At 47.1% G+C, this 17,135-nt stretch overlaps 1 protein-coding gene across 1 annotated transcript in view; it reads left to right on the top strand.

Moving 5' to 3' along the window:
• LOC101829780 (H-2 class II histocompatibility antigen, I-E beta chain-like) overlaps positions 1-13,598 on the top strand; it is a 31,534-nt gene extending 17,936 nt beyond the window's left edge. The window contains exons 4-9 of the mRNA XM_040732269.1: positions 6,634-6,752; positions 10,129-10,398; positions 11,570-11,851; positions 12,471-12,581; positions 12,982-13,005; positions 13,302-13,598. Of these exons, the coding sequence (XP_040588203.1) occupies positions 6,634-6,752; positions 10,129-10,398; positions 11,570-11,851; positions 12,471-12,581; positions 12,982-13,005; positions 13,302-13,315 (820 nt within the window). The 3' untranslated portion in view covers positions 13,316-13,598. The remainder of the gene's footprint in view (positions 1-6,633; positions 6,753-10,128; positions 10,399-11,569; positions 11,852-12,470; positions 12,582-12,981; positions 13,006-13,301) is intronic.
• Positions 13,599-17,135: the final 3,537 nt, after the last annotated feature.

The following is a 17,135-nucleotide window of genomic DNA, read 5'->3' as shown; positions in this document are numbered from 1 at the left end:
AGAAAACAGTAGAGGTTGAAACAAGTATGACATTGTGAACAGCAGGATCCGGGCTGTCATAGTAACCTACAACACAGCACAAGGCTCATCAGGCATCATAATGACAACACCGTGTGGATGAGTTCAGATCGAGCCTGAGGTTTGGTTCACACAATGGACATCTGTCCCTCTGTGGACCTGCTCAGAGCAAGATGCTGAGTGTTGGTTCCACTGAGATCTGAAGAATTAGTTTCAAAAGTAAATCCAAGAAGGGAGCCATCGCTAAAGGTTCCTGGCTGGCAGTCACCTTCAGTCACCTCCTTTGCTCCCACAGGCTTCAGACACACAGTTGAGCCTGCAGCAGCCCTGTGTAGGAGGTGAGTGCTCCCCCAGTGCAGAGTGAGGGATGAATGAGGGGCCACGGCGGAGCTGGCTCAGCACTGCGGCCTGATTAATGTTTCAGCTGCAACTGGATCAATCAGTAAAAACACCAAATAAAAAAATCCTTTGAGGAAGTATACCTGTATACTTTGTCATACAGTGTTTATTCTTTGAAAGAGTTGTGCATTGATGCCAGGTGAGCCCATTCCGCTGCTGAACTGGAAGCCGAAATCTGGGAAAAGAGAGCAAGACTTCCTGTGTGCTGTTTTTTATGCCTTCCCCTGTAACGCCCCCTAGCCATGCCCAAAAGTGGGCCTGGCTAATGACATAGTTCACTGCCTACGTACGTATACGTCTTTACGTCCGTCCATATACGTCTTTAGTCATGCCTAAAGTGGGTGTGGCTAGCGGTGTGGTAAACTGCTCTTTTGTTACCTCATCTGTATGCATCTCTAGTAAGTCACATGGATAATGGTGGCATACAGGCTTCCTCCTACAATTCCCCTTTTAGTCTAAAAAGGACAACTAACTTGTGTCAATAAACAAAATGTATCAAACATCTATTCTATCTAAACCTAAACTTATCTGAAACACCCAAATCTGAACACCTGCTTCCAATCCCAACTCTAAAATAATTGAAAACTAATACTAACAGGTGTAAACTATCCTATAATATCAATAGTTGGGGGAGGGGGCGTGGAATTCTCAAAACTACTTCCTGCTGAGATGGGATGATAATCTCATGGGGACCTGTGAGAAGAAAAATGTTAGTGTAACAAAACCTCAGTAGATCAGACAGTCTCTGTATGGCAGGAGATGCTTGATTGAAGTTCCTGACTGGGGTTCTAGTGTTGATTGAAGCTCTCATCTGAAGCTCTGGCCAGATTGCAGAAGATGTGCTGTTTCAGTTTCTTGGTCTGGAGTTGTGTAGAGTGATGTAGTTTCAACCCAGTTTCAGGATAGTGCTTGTCAGGTGGAGTCAATGATGTGGAGCAGTTCAGATGCCTCCAGTTGAATCAGGTGAAGTCAAGGAAGTGGATCCTCATTCTCTTTCTGAAGCAGTTGAAGACTGCTGTCAGTTAACCCCTTGTTCTTTGGAAAACTCAAACATTAATGATAACAAAGAAATACTATAACTTTTATATGTATGCATACTGGAAGAGGTGACAATAGGGAAGATGGTAAACCTGAAGGAAATTAGACTTTTCAGAAAAAGAAATCCACAGATAACAGTCCCTAATTTTATTTTCTTCTGTCTTATATCAATGGCTCTTTGATATAATACAGAAATTCTGAATTTTATTTACATAATATGCTTGAATTTAGAGTAGGAGAGCCAATCCAACTCCAAAGCCAGCTCCAGTTAAATGAATGGGGACTGAGGTATGTGAAGAAATAAAGATAAAAGGGTACTATGAAAAAACAATATAGAGAGATTTAGACTTTGATACCACACAGTGAGTTATTGTTTGTTTGATGGTCCTCAGGGTAGCTATTCATTCTTCTTCAGGAATCCATATGTCCAGTATTCTTTGCTGAGTTTACCTGTGAAGACAAAAAACAAAACACTTCTCTTTCCTTTTAGGAGGTCACTTTACCCATGGTAGAATATGAATTTGTAGATGATCTGTTATCTTCCTCCTCCTGAGATGTCTTCTGTTCTGATCGAATTTTAATTAATTTGATGAAACCCAAACCTTTTCTTCTCCTGTGGAAACAAAAGCATAACCCCTTCCCCAATGTAACACATATCCTGGTTTCCAGACTGAGGTCATAACATCCTTAAAATACACCGGTTGGTTCAGTTCAGAAGTCTTCTCTGTAGTCCAGCGTCTTTCTGCTGCAGTTTGTCCTTTTTCATCAGAATTAAGAAAATTCAACGTTAGTAAAGCATTATGTAACCTGTGTTTAGGTGTCTTTGTTTTCCCTGGCTGTTTATGAAGCATCTCTTTTAAGGTTCTGTTAGATCTTTCAATTACTGCTTGTCCTGTGGGATTGTAAGGTATACCAGTTACATGTTTTATATTATAATATTTGAAAAATGTTCCAATTTACTGGAGACATATGCTGGTTTATTCACAAAATATTGACACAAAGTTGGACTGTTTAACATACCTTGAGGTAGTACCTTCCACTGGAATCTCTGTACCGGACGGGAATTATTATAGGTAGGTACCGTGAAGGCGAACTTTTCTCTGTCGTTTTCTTGTAACGGTATGGTGAAGAAACAATCTTTTAAGTCTATAACTATAATTGGCCAATCCTTAGGAATTAGAGAAGGTAATGGCATCCCACGTTGTAGAGACCCCATAGGTTGTATTACCTTGTTGATGGCTCTAAGATCTGTAACCATTCTCCACTTTCCAGACTTCTTCTTGACAACAAAAACAGGTGAATTCCATGCACTAGTTGATTCCTCAATATGTCCAGCATCTAGCTGTTCCTGAACTAACTTCTCCAAAGCCTCTAACTTCTCAGATGTCATAGGCCATTGACCCACCCAGACGGGTTCATCTGTCAGCCATTTTAATGGTAGAGCTTTTGGTTGCTCTGTAGGTTTGGCACTAGCATCTTGCTTCTGTACAGCCTGTACATTTGGCATCTGTTTTCTGTACTGCCTTACTATATTCTTCCTACCACTAAGAGCTTGTCTATAATTCCTAGCTGATACAGGGGGAATGTTAATCTGCGTATTCCATTGCTGGAGTAGATCACGACCCCAGAGGTTTATAGCAATATCTGCAACATATGGCTTTAACCTTCCTCTCTGTCCTTCTGGCCCAATAAAGTCAATCCATCTAATACTCTGTTTAACTTCAGATAGGGTTCCAATCCCTAAGAATTGAACGTTAACCTCTTTTAAAGCCCAATTGGGGGGCCAGGACTTCTGATTAATGCTAGTGATGTCACCTCCGGTGTCTAAAATGCCATTAATCACCATATTATTTACTTTACTGGTAACTTGGGTCTATGATATTGTATAGAAGTTTGCCAAAATATATGTTTTGTATCTCCTCCTGATGTAATTGATTCATCCTCTGGAGCTAATGTATTATCCAGTGCCGTATTATTTACAATGGGCCATGGATCTTCTAATTGTCCTGGGAAAGGCTGTCCTCCACTGTCACTGGGAATGACCGGATAATCTTTCTTTCTGGGGCCCGTTTGAGCCCCTGATCCCCGTTTCCCAGCTTTAAAGATCTGCCTCGTCTATCTCTTGTGGACCAGCTTTCGTCAGTCCAATGTTAGCCCTTTCCACACCTCCTGCAGAGACCAGGAGGCTGAGGCCTTCTGTTTGATGCATTCCTGGTAAAAGCATTATTTCTAGGAATGCGTTGTCTACAGTTCCTACTAAGATGTACTATTTTACCACAGTTAAAGCATGTGGCATCTTTATGTCTGTTAAAATTCTTGGAGATTGCCTTCCCTACCCAGGCCTCTATATCATCACAGGTAGGGTATTTGGCATCCTGGTGCCTTCTCGAGCCTGTAGAAAAAGCTTCACCTACCCAAGCTCCCGTATTCTGATTTTTACATTCCAGGTTCGCTGTATGTAGGACCCATTCCTCCAATGGCACTGATCTTATTTTTAATGACCAAATTACCTGCCTGCACTGAGGATTTGCGTTCTCATATGGCAAAGATTCTATAAGAAGTCACCTAGAATCTGGATTTGCTACCTGTACTTCTATTGCTCTGGATAATCTCTCTAAAAATTCAGTGAACCTTTCCTTTGGGCCCTGCAATACCTTGGTATAGGGTTGCATGATCTCTCCTGTTTCACAAACCTTATCCAAGGCATTTAAAGCAGCTGTATGGCATAAAGACAACATGTGCTCGTCATATGCAGATTGAACCTGCGTGTCAGCGTAAGGACCCTCCCCAAGAATCTTGTCTTGGGGTACTTCATGACCGTTCTTTAATTCCTGAGTCTCTATGGCTTTTGCTTCTTGCTTCCATAAAGCTCTCCATTGAATTTGACAAGAATTTTCGAGCACTGCGGAGGCTAATTGGGCCCAGTCTTTTTGGGTTACAGTGGCCCATGAGGTTAGGAGCTCTCTGACAAAGGGAGAATGAAGACCATACGAAACAATGGCCTCTTTGATTTCCTTTAGATCCTTCATCTGTATAGGTTCCCAGTGATAAGCAATGGGACCATTTGATTGTTTTTTTGTTGCTGGTTTTTCTGTTACAGATACTGGGAAAACCATAGGTGAATGGTAGCAACCATAGGGAGATCGTTCCAGCATTTGAGAGGTGTTGGGAAACTCCTGTCTGGACCTGTTGACTGTATGTCTGATTCTGAAGTATCAGATTGAATGTCTCCTAAATCCTGCAGTCTATTCATCATTGTTTCTCTGAGCTATTGAAGTTCTTGGGACAAATAATTTTCTAAGGACTTCATGGAATCATTCATTTTTTTGCATTCATCATTTACACGTGATTCCAAATATTTAATATTCTCATCCTTAGAAAGTACCTCAGTGGCATGTAAACTGCCTTCCACAAATGACATTCTATCAGTTAGTTTGTCATTGCTCTCAGACATGGAACAATTCTTTTCTGTTAGCATTTCAATCATATGTTCCAGTCTTTGTAGTTTGCTAGTGAAATCATTGAACATGGAACAGTTTTGTTGGTTAAATGTTTCAACATTATGTTCCACTTTTTCAATTCTATCTGTTGAACACATTTTTCCTGAAAGTAATTCAATTTTGTGTTCCGTCTCTTTAAACCTGTTTGTCAGACCTACATTATCATTTTTAATATCCTGAATATTTTCTACCAACCTTTTCTTACTGTCCTGCAAGGAATTTTGCATTTCCTGAATTGTTTGTATTAGGATTTCAAAACTATCCTGCAATGACCGTATGACCTGTATAAGTTTCGTCCTATTTTTGAGCCGTTTCTTTAGCAAAATTATATTGATTATGAAACTAATAATCACCATCGTGGGTATGAAGTACCTTTCAGGTAGGTCCTCAACCCTATCTAAAATCCCATCCATAGAAAAAACAAGAAAATTCTTAACATCCAGCATCGTAATGTTAGCTGTTGACATTGTATAAATCAGTTAAGTTTGTTACCAGTGGAGTAATTCAGGCCGAAATCAACAGGCTGCCAGCGAAAGAGCATGTGGCTGAATTCAGCAGGCCGCCAGTAAAACAGCATGTGGCCGCGAGGGAAATCCCGGAATACCACCTAACCTTACTGGCAGGTAGAAGGCGCTGGTTCCTGGCGGCAGGAATCGTGCTTTGCCGAGTGAAATGGTGAGGAACTTAGCGAAAGGAGAGTCCACGTGTGCCTGGTCGGGCCGAGGAGCAGCCAACTTTCTGGGCGCCTGGATCCGGATTCCAAAACTCCTGACACCAAACTGATGCCAGATGAGCCCAGTAGTTTTCCCGCTGCCAAACAGGAAGCCGAAATCCACGAAAAGAGAGCAAGACTTCCTGCGTGCTGTCTTTTATGCCTTCCCCCGTAATGCCCCCTAGCCATGCCCAAAAGTGGGCCTGGCTAGTGACATAGTTCACCGCCTACGTACGTATACGTCTTTACCTCCGTCCGTATACGTCTTTAGTCATGCCTAAAGTGGGTGTGGTTAGCGGTGTGGTAAACCGCACTTACCTCATCTGTATGTGCTTCTAGTAAGTCACATGGTTAATGGCGGCATACAGGCTTCCTCCTACAGTGCATGTATGCAATGTATTTTGATACTGTTCACCACCACTGTTTTCTTCCAGCTTCCCCTGGGACCTTCCCACATGTCTCCTTCCCAACTTCATTTCTTCTTACAAAAAAATTAACAGTTCACTGAGTGTAGAAAGTGCTGTCCACCAGCACACAGATGTGGGGCCAGTTAACTGGGGACAAGAACTACCCACCAACAGCCACCCTGCCCCCACAAGATAACCATTCTTTTGTTTTCTGGTTTGAGATATGCTCTTACAGTGTAGACCAGGCTGGCCTCTAACTCTCAGAAACCCAGCTGCCTCTGCCTCCCCAGTGCTGGGGTTAGAGACTTGGGCCACCAGGCTAGACTGAGTGTCCTTTTAATGAAGGGGATTGCAATTGTAGGTTTCAGAAGGGTCCTTCATACTGAATCCCTAACCAGCAACTGATGATGCTGCTCTACTCTGCTGCTGATTGGCTCCTCACACTGACTTTACCCCATCAGCAGCAGAGCAGTGAATGCCCTGGTTCTTACTATCCTGCCAATGAGTAAAGAGGGGAGACAGTTTCTCCTGTGTGAGTTTGTCTGCTCCTCCTATTCAGGTCTCTCCTCTCCTCCACCATGATGCCACTGTGGCTCCCCAGAGGCTCCTGTGTGGCAGCTGTGGTCCTGGCCCTGATGGTGCTGATCCCTCCGGTGGCTTTGGTCAGGGACCCCCGACGTAAGTGCACATCTCAGGGGCCGGGCTGCTGGGGGTGGAGGTGGGGGAAGGAAGGGGCTGACTTCCTCACTGTCCTGGTCAAGCCCCTTTGAATCCTCTGAGATTTTCTGTGACCACCCACATCCTCTCATGAAATCCAAACTATTTCCCCCAGTAGGAGCCTGGATGTTTGTTCTTTCAGATCTGTGTGAGAGCCTCCCCCCCAATATCAGTCACTGCCTTTCAGTTTCTTCAAGTGACATCTCCAGCCTTGTGTCACATTCCCCAGAGTATCACAGACTCTCAGGAACAGGAGGGCATCCCAAGGACGATCCCTGTGCATCCTCTGTAGGCTTTGAGGTTGCTGCCTGGGTACCAGGGAGGCTGAGCCCAGGGCTTCTCTGTCTCTCTGTCTCTCTGTCTCTGTCTCTGTCTCTCTCTTTCTCTCTCTCCCTGACTCCAGTGTCTATGCAGCCTGTGCCCTCATGGGGGCTCTGCTGGGTGGTGGTCAGTTCCCTTTCTCCCTGCAGCTAGGCAGTCTTAGAGAAGCTGGGCCCTGTGAGCTGTTTCTAAGTGTGTGAGGCCTCTTCTGAGAACCCAGGGTGGGTTAGAGCCTCTGATGTTTGTATTTTGATCCTTTTGTATTTCCTGCTTTCCTACATGGAAAGGACCTGACTTCTCTCTGCATCCTGTGATCCATTTCTAGTTTCACGGACCATATCTACACCAAAAACACAGGGAAATCAGAGTCTGGGGTCTGCATACGGGATATAACAGGGTTGTTAACACTGCTAAAACAGTCACCCCAAGTGGTGGGACTGTAGAGGAGCTGTCCGACCCCTCTGTGCTTCAACTGATGTAAAATGGGGAAGAGAGGATGTTTTTCATAGAACTGTTTAGGGATTGGCAGGGATGGCTGTGCAGAGCATGAGGGGCCTCCTGCCACACTGTGTGTTTCCTCTCTGTAGGTGTTATCATCTCACCCAAGAAAGGACACAGAAGGTTCCAGAATGCTTCTCACCTCATCGTCATACTCCACAGACCAGGCGCCTGCCCTTGCATCATTGTCCTTCACACAAACTACTCTGTTTTATTAATTAATTAATTAAAATGGTTTATTTAATGTATGAGCACTCTATCTGCATGTCCACCTTTGTGCCAGAAGAGGGCATCAGATCCCACTACAGATGGTTGCGGTTGCTGGGACTTGAACTCAGGACCTCTTAACTGCTGAGCTATCTCTCAGCTGCGGCCCTCAAGCCCGTGCACTGTTGCTCATGATCTCAGTGCTTGCACGAGGTGTCACCTCAGCAGAGATGTGCCCTCCCCTGACACTGGCAGTCACCCTCTGCTTCTGGCTCATGTCTGTGACACATCTGCATGGTCACTCCCCACAGGGCTTCTGTCCCCTCCTGTCACTCAAGTCTTCCTGTCATTGGAACTCCACCTCTCTCCTGCTTGTTCCTCACTGGAAATTTTAAGCTCCAGATTCAGGGTGGGGTTTGTCTCTTTTCCCTCTTTGGATTCCCTGGGCAGCACAGGCTTGCACAGGTCAGCGCTGAGGGAGATTTCCTTGTTCTACCTGGTGAGTCTAGGAGGAGCTTGAGCATGAGGGGTGGAGGGGTGGAGTCTTGTGAGCTGGTGAGGTGAGTGCTGGCTTCCAGCTCCAGGTGGGGCAGGTGTGATCAGAGAGGGGCAGGTGTGGTCAGAGAGGGGCAGGTGTGATCACAGGGGTGCAGGTGTGATCACAGGGGGCAGGTGTGGTCAGAGAGGGGCAGGTGTGATCACAGGGGGGCAGATATGGTCAGAGAGGGGCAGGTGTGATCACAGGGGGGCAGATATGGTCAGAGAGGGGCAGGTGTGATCACAGGGGGGCAGGTGTGGTCATAGGGGGCAGGTGTGATCACAGGGGGGCAGGTGTGGTCATAGGGGCAGGTGTGATCACAGGGGGCAGATGTGGGGTCACAGGGGGCAGGTGTGTGGTCACAGGGGGTCAGGTGTGATCACAGGGGGGCAGGTGTGGTCAGGGAGGGGCAGGTGTGATCACAGGGGGGCAGGTGTGGTCAGGGAGGGGCAGGTGTGATCACAGGGGGGCAGGTGTGTGGTCACAGGGGGGCAGGTGTGGTCATAAAGAACACACTCCGATTTCCCCTGTGCCTCTGGAATACAAGAGATGCATCTGTTCAGAGCTGATTTGGGGGCAGGTGTCTGAATCTGGTGCTAACACCTGTCCCTCCTGGGTGGCCTGTGACAGGATTGTTTTGTTCTCAAGTTTATATCCAAATGGGTCATCTTCCCCTGGAGCTGTGGTGCCAGCACCAACACCAGCCCTAAGGGAGCAGGGACATTTGCCTTGACAGAGTGTGTGACAGGAGAAGCCCACTGGGCTCTAACCCCACACAAGGAACCACAGGCAACTGAGGAATCCCGAGGGTAGGAGAAACAGTCTTCCCTGGGAGGAGCACACCACTTGGTCAGTCCTAAAATCACACACACAGTAACATCACATGGACTGAGAAGGGTGTGTTTGTGTGTTTAGGAATGTGAACACATAAACACATATGCACATAACTGTTAGTGACAAAAGACAGAAAAGGGGGATATGCAGGAGAAAGGAGAAAACAATTTAATTATATTAATCTAAAAAACATGAGGAGTCCCACTGATTATAAGCCACACTTAAGGGCAGGCTGCATGCCCAGCAGTAGATGATCCCACAAAGTGAGCTCAATGGTATCTTAGAGTTGTTTTGTCTGTTTGCTTTATGCCTTACAGATCTTTTGCTCATATGCTATGGTTTCAGATTTTGTGTTTGTTATGTTATCCATGTGTTTCTTATGGATTTTCTTTGGCTTGTGTGTGTGTGTGTGTTTCTATCATAATTTCCCCCTTTTTTCTTAGTTGTCTGTTTCTAGGGGGAGAAGGAAAGAAAGAAGAGGATTTCAGTGGGTGGAGAGTTGGAGTAGATCTGTGGGGAGTTGAGGGAGGGAAACTGTGATCAGAATATACTGATAGTATTTAAAATAATAATGATGATGATGATGATGATGATGATGATATAGTGGGAGACAAAATGTCCAATCGACCTCTGTATCCTCCTCCCAGGATGTGGAGTTTGTAGACGAGGGTTAAAGAAAAGTGCGGGCCCCTCCTCTCATATTAAATCCTCCAAACAAAACAAACCAACAAACAAAAACAGAGACAGGGATAGGCAGAGAGTGGGGGAGGGGGAGGGAAGGAAGAGAGAACTGAGTCCCTCTGTCTCTCCCTGTTTACATCCCTGTACATCCTGAGGCCCGGGTTAGGACTTGTCCTGGGCTCTGACGTCAGAGGTGGCTGAGCGAGCTTGGGTCCGGTCATTCGGGGCAGCTGAAGAGGATAATTCCCGTCTCCACAGCTCGGTTCCTGTTACAAGCTAAATCCGAGTGTCGTTTCTACAACGGGACGCAGCGCGTGCGGTATCTGGATAGAGCCATCTACAACCAGGAGGAGTACATGCGCTTTGACAGCGAGGTGGGCGAGTACCGAGCCGTGACCGAGCTGGGGCGGCCTGAAGCCAAGTACTTCAACAGCCAGAAGGAGTACCTGGAGCAGAAGCGGGCCAACATAGACGTGTACTGCAGACACAACTACAGGATTATGCACAGCTTCACTGTGCAGCGGAGAGGTGAGGAGTGAGGGGTGGGGAGTGGGATCAGGGTGGGCGGAGGTGGGCGAGCAGGAGGAGGGAGCACGCATGTGCCTGTGTGGACATGAGCATGCCTGCCGGAGCCCGCAGAGGCTGCCAGGGGTCCTGGAGCTGCAGCCTCAGGTGGTTGTAAGTGTTCTGGGCACAGAACTCGTGTCCTCACCCGGAGCTGCAGCGCTGTTAACCGCTGGACTCTCAACCATCAATCACTAATTTAAAAAATGCTCTACATGCTTGTCTACAGCCAGATGTTATGATGGCAATTGCTAACCTGATGTTTCATATTCTAATGAGACTTTAGCAGTGTCAGCTTGACATAAAACTGTCCAGGGTAGGTTGTGATGGTGAAAATTCCAAACCCGGTTTCCAGAACACAAGGTGGGGGTGGGTGGGGGTGGGGTTTCTTCACGAAGCTTGAGAAGACTGTAGAGAGATGGCCTGAAAATAAGAAAAGGAAAACAAAACTTCTTTACACTAATTGTAAGGGAGGGAGGGAGATGGACAACGATAAGCCCTATGAATGTCTGCTACACAGTGTTGTCAGGTCAAAAATAATCAGAGAAACGGCCCTGCTTCTTTACTGCTAATAGGATTCTCCTCCTGTACCACTGTAGGCAGCTCGTCCCCCGCTCTGCACGGGTCAGGGTGCAGACACCAGCATAGCCCACAACTCCTGCAGCTCATACTGACAGGCCCCTGCTGAGGTGCCTGTGAATCCCTGTGTAACAGACACTAAGTGAATGTTGACGCAAGATATGGCAAAGTTGATTTATGTAGAGTTTGGCAAAAACAGCTGAGAAAGGAGTTCTCCCTAAGTCTCCCTGACCCTCACACACAGAACTGTCACCATCTACAGACAAGAAGAGACAGAATCAGGGACACCCGCGTGTAATTCAGCTGTTGGGGAAAATTCCACAGCTGGGGATGAGCCTTTCTCTCACCGCTAGGGCGTTCACCTCCAGCCGGTGATTCCTCCAGGGTGTGCAGCTGACAGCTGCGGTGTGAAAACAGAACCAGAGTCCTGGGACAGCTGTGCTAGAATCTCAGTTCCCCCCTGGACTTCAGCCTGGGTGGACGGAGACAGACAGACAGGCACCTGGGAGGACAGCCCCGCCCTCATGACTCACTCTCACCCCCTTTGTCCTCTTAGTTGAGCCCCGGGTGACCGTGTACCCGACAAAGACGCAGCCTCAGGAGCACCACAACCTCCTGGTCTGCTCTGTGAGCGGCTTCTACCCCGGCCACATTGAAGTCAGATGGTTCCGGAATGGCCAGGAGGAGAAGGCTGGGGTCGTGTCCACGGGCCTGATCCGGAATGGAGACTGGACCTTCCAGATCCTGGTGATGCTGGAGACGGTTCCTCAGAGTGGAGAGGTTTATACCTGCCAGGTGGAGCATCCCAGCCTGAGCAGCCCTGACACAGTGGAGTGGAGTGAGTGGGAAGCCCCTGTCCCTGGGAGTCCCCGCCCACCAGGGAGGGGCGTGGCTGACCCCACCTATCAGCTCTCTCTGCCCACAAACTGTTTGCACTGGTCTGTGCTGACCCCTCCTTCAGCATGGCTCACAGGGTAGGTGTGTGATCTACAGCACCTTGGCCCCCTGGGAAGCAGTTTTGCCAACACACACTCTTCTGAGCCTTCCAGTGACACCACATCCCAGGGACCTGCTTGTCCCTGGCTGCAGCCTCTGCCTCTGGCTGGGCTGTGTTTCTGCTGCTGCTCATGGAGATGATGGACAAGGAGCAGCATGGGGTCATGACTGACCTCAGGGGTGTCCAGTCTCAGCTCTGCCTGTGCTTAGCTCTGTCACCCTCAGGACGGTGCAGCCTCAGAGCTCAGAGGCTTCCTGTCAGCTCAGCTCAGTGTGAACACATAAAGTCTCTTCATGCTGTGACCCTCCTGCTGTTTGATTTCTTTCCAACATCAGCAGGGTGTTCAATTCCTGCTCTTCTAGAAGAGGCTTTTCCCCCAGGTTCTATGCTCTGTATCTCAAGGTCCCAAGGGGAAAAGAAAATTTGGGTGAAAACCTCTAGTCCTGGCTTCCTTTCTCAGGGGCTCAGTCCACATCTGCACAGAACAAGATGCTGAGTGGAATCGGGGGTTTTGTGCTGGGTCCGCTCTTCTTCATGCTGGGGCTGTTCATCAACTTCAGGAGTCAGAAAGGTAAGGGGCCTGGTGTTGGCTGAGACCCCATAGCATTTCTGGGAAGAGCCATGCTTTGTTCTTGGGATGTCACCGGGTGTGACCTCAGGTTTTAATCAACTCTGTACCCAACAGTCTGGGTTACTGGATTGAACCCCAAGGAGCGATAACATATAGGGACAGGGAAAGCTAAGGCGATTCTGACTTGAGACCTGGGAACAGAGGAAGAGAGAAGGACAGGCACTGGGCCGTGTGCCTGAGGCTTCCTGAGCCATCTTTCTGTCCTCAGTGTGCTCTGTTCTGACTGCTGTGGGCCGTGATGGCAGAGGGATCCCAGGTGTCAGCTCAGAGTCTGGGGACATGTGTCTGGGGACAGATTTCCCTCCATGCACTTAAGTATCTCTTTTATTCTCTTTTCTAGGAAAGTCTGGGCTTCAGCCAACAGGTAAAACTCTTCAGTCTTCCCGCAGAGACAGATCTGCTTTCCTTATAATGTGGGATTGAGATTGATGGGCACCACCCAGGAAGACCAGGGAAGGCTGATTCCCCAGGGCCTGGCCAGGCGGTTTGCACTGAGCCTTGTTCCCTGCGCTTACAGAAGGCCTGTGCTCTGAAGCAGCATTGACTTGGGGCATGAGACGTTCTCTCTGCTCACTGCCATGAGTCAGGAGAGGCCTGAGGGGATGACAGAAGCCATTGCAGAGTGAGGTCTGGAAACACCTCTGTCCCTGTGCTCTGCAGGACTCCTGAGCTGACTGAGGTGACAAGGCTGAAGGAAGGAGCTTCCTGTCTCCATGGCTCCAGTTCCTCCATTGACGATGCTGCCCCAGGACCTGGCTCCTCCTGGCTCTGGATCCTGCAGACCCGTGCTCCCTGATGGCTGACTCAGCCCCTGCTGGAGCCTGACAGCACAGGACAGACGTCCCCTCCCCTCCCCTGTCCATCTTATTTTTGTCCCCTGCATTTTGTGTGAGCTTCTGAGCTAGGCTGTGTTATAATGCTTTCTTACATTTTTGTCAAATAAACAAAGAATTAAAATCTCCTGCTTCACTGATTTTTAAGGATAAGAAATAACCAGAGAAAGAAACAGGTCACCGTAACTCTCTGTGCATAATAAACCAGGCAGATAACATAAGAAATAAATTCAGCATTATGTATTACTTGTTAATTTGATTATTATAAAATTGGATTGAATTTTAAATGACAACATGTGATCAGATCAAACACAGTTATTTAGGCACACCAGAAGAGAATCCGTGAGAGGCTGTGGGACAATAGGAAACCCATAAGCCAGTCTTTAGCGGGAGTGCGTTTCCATCCCTGTGTGCCTGCTATAATCCCCCCACAGCACCATGTTTGTCCTATGACCACACTGAGCCTAAAGGGAAATGCCAACCAAGACAGTGTGGCCATATTTGCTGGGACTCCCAGAGAAGGGACACACAGGCGTGTGTTTCCCAAACCAGCAAGGGAGACAGTTAGGACTTGTCCTGGCAGTAACTTGTGACAGCACTGAGATCACAAACTGACAACACTGAGATCTCCCCCCAGGCTGGCCAAGCAGACCCGGGCAGCCACATCAGGCTCCTCCTCATCCTCAGTCCTGACTGTGCTCACCAGGTGTCTCCCTCCTCCCTGTCTGTTATGCTGACCCTGGCATGGCCTCCTCAGCCACACACCCAGCATGACACAGTGTCTCCTGCCCTCTAGTCCAGCATCTCTTCCCAGGGCCCCTCTGGTCTCCCTGTCCTGAGCTTCCCACAGTCACACAGCCACAGTATCTGATCTGTAGTTACTGACTCCACGGCAGCCAGAGAAAGCTTCTTGCTTTGAACCCACTCTGGAGAGCAACATGAATGCTGTGCCTTAGTTCATGTGAAAACAGTCCTGTGGATTCATGCGTAAAGTTCAGGGTCTACAGCAAAGGTCTGTGCAGACTGATCCAGGTTTCCAGAAACCAACACAGCTGCCCTCCCTCAGGAGACCAGCTCCGTTCTGCCTCCTCACACTCAGCAGCGGTGGAGAGACTGTCTCTGCTTTGCCCTCAGTGGGGGAGTTCAGACCAGATGACCACAGTTTGGGGACATCTGTCCCATTGTTTTACCTGAATGATCCTTATCTTAAATGAATACTGAAGGAAATCAAGAAATGTTCGTTTAAATCTGCCTGCTTTTGGCACTCACAAGTTATAGAAGCAATGTACAGATTTCAGTTCATGTATGCATCTTACGAAAGAAAAGGTTTGGCGGGCTGGCTCAGTGGTTAAGAGCACTGACTGCTCTTCCAGGGTATCCTGGTTCAATTCTCAGCACCCACATGATGGCTCACAAGTGTCTGGTTTTCAGATTCCAGGGCAGCTGTGCCCCCTCCTGGCTTCTATGGGCACTGCAGACTGAACACTCATATACATAAAATAAAAAATCTAAATCCTAAATATAATTGTATGTCATTTATAAATTATCAAAACGAGATGAATGAGTTTTCAAAGAATTCTTTTTTAGATGTAACTTACTGTGTTTCTGACAATATTTTTCTGCCATTTTGATTATGTAATTCTCAGGAAAGCTCCCCTTATCTTCCCTCAATCAGCACACATCACAGGGGCAGGACCCAGGTATCTCCTTCTCTTCTCCCTCATTCTCTCTCATCTCTCATTCTCTCTCGAGCCTAGATTCTTGCTACATTTTATTCTGTTTGCCTGCTGGCCCCACCCATCTCTCTACTGCCCAGCTATTGGCTATTCCACTTTTTGTTAGACCAATCAGGTGCCTTGGGAAGGCATAGTGCAACAGCAGCCCATCCTCTATATAATGAAACAAATGAGCAGAAACAAATGTAACACATTTTTACATTGTTAACAAAGGCAACAGACACAAATGTAGTGCATCTTTGTCCAGTGAAAATAATAGTCCACAAAACCCATGTGAACTCACGGAGACTGTGGTATCATGGATAAAACCTGCCCCGGTTCACTCCAGAAGGATCCCAGTCTGAGATGAGAAAGTAGACAGAGGGTCCTGCACTTAACTAAGGAGTTAACTGTAATGGTATTGTCACAGGGCACTTCAATCACACACATATCAGGGCAGACTCTTGCCCAGGAGCAGCCAACAGAAAATGAACTCAATGGTATTTTGCAGAATTTATTTTTCTCATTTGTTTGCTTGGGCATTTTTTGTCTTATCTGCTTTTCCTTATTTGTTTTGATGTTCATCTTACTCGTGTTGGGTGGATATATATGTTTCTTGGTTTTTGTTTGTTTTGCTGGTTTTGAGAGAGATAGAGGGGGGAGAGAAAACATAAAGCTGGGTGAGGATGGGGGTGGGAAGGAGCTGTAAGGAATTGAGGGAAGGGGAAGGATGATCAACATATATTCTATGCAGAAAATTCTTTTATTTCAAGTTTAAAAGAAAGCCTTTGTTACAGCTCTGAGTACAAAGTCAGCTGCCCCAAAACTTGGTCAATTAGTTCCAGTGATTTTCATTGTGGGGCAGCAAATTATGCCCTGAGAAATGTCAAGATAAAGAGTGACCATCAGAACAGAGGGAATTAATATCAGGGTTCCTATACTGCACTGTCACTCAAAGTACATTCTTAATCTAAGTCATTGTGTTTATAGTAATATAATGTGTAATTATTTTGCAGTATGTACGGTAATATATTATTCATGACTTATTAAAGCTTGCCTGAGGATTCAGAAAGCAAAGTCAGCAACAAGTCGAAGAAGCCAGGCACACCCCTTTAATCCTAGGACTCAGGATTAAGAGGTACATGAATCTCTGTTAATTCAAGGCCACACTGAGCTGCATGAAATGGACCCAGTTCTAAAGAGAAACAGCTCACATACACATGACCTCAGCACCTGGGATCACACGGTTTTAATCCCAGAACTCATGAGAGTTATTTACAGTAGGAGCAGGTGTCAGAGCTGGCATTCATTCTCCCGCCACGTTGAGGAGAGCATAGCAGTCTGGGATTGCAGTCTGAGGTTGGGTGGAGATGCATTGCTTTTCTGGCCTTCAGCTTGAAGCTTTAGTATATCATACATAATATACCACCACAAATACGAGGTTCACATTTCACAAACAGTATGATGTTGTTTATTTATTGTAATCATACTTTATGATTAGTGAGTGTCTTCCTAAACACTTTATATGCATCCATTAGCAAGACTTCTGTGCTTTTTGGGGATAAAGCCTGAGGGGAATAAGGAGGGAGGGATTTCCCTCAGGGAATGGGGAAGTCGCTATGGGAACCACAGTAGGGACTGGCCTCCCACAGGTTGAATCCTCCCATGCAGACTGACAGTGTCAAGGCTGACCTGAGTCAGAACAGCGGTTCAGCACGATGTCCATTCAAGAGCTGCAGATGCAAACTGATCTACACTTTACAGCCCTCAGCTGAAGCCCTCTGCTTAACAAAGGAACCTGGAAACTTCAGAAAGACCTTCATACTGAACCTCTGCCCCCCAACTGATGATGCTGCCCCCTTCTGCTGCTGATTGGTTCTCCTGCACTGAGGTGCCCAGCCAGGCACCAGTGGGCTGAGCCACTCTCAGTCCCCAGTCAGCCAGGC

Source organism: Mesocricetus auratus, unplaced genomic scaffold, assembly GCF_017639785.1.
Source record: "Mesocricetus auratus isolate SY011 unplaced genomic scaffold, BCM_Maur_2.0 Super-Scaffold_100027, whole genome shotgun sequence".
Classification (NCBI taxonomy): Eukaryota; Metazoa; Chordata; class Mammalia; order Rodentia; family Cricetidae; genus Mesocricetus; species Mesocricetus auratus.
The sequence above is the reverse complement of the archived record's forward strand: the minus strand, read 5'-3'. Positions and strand labels throughout refer to the sequence as shown.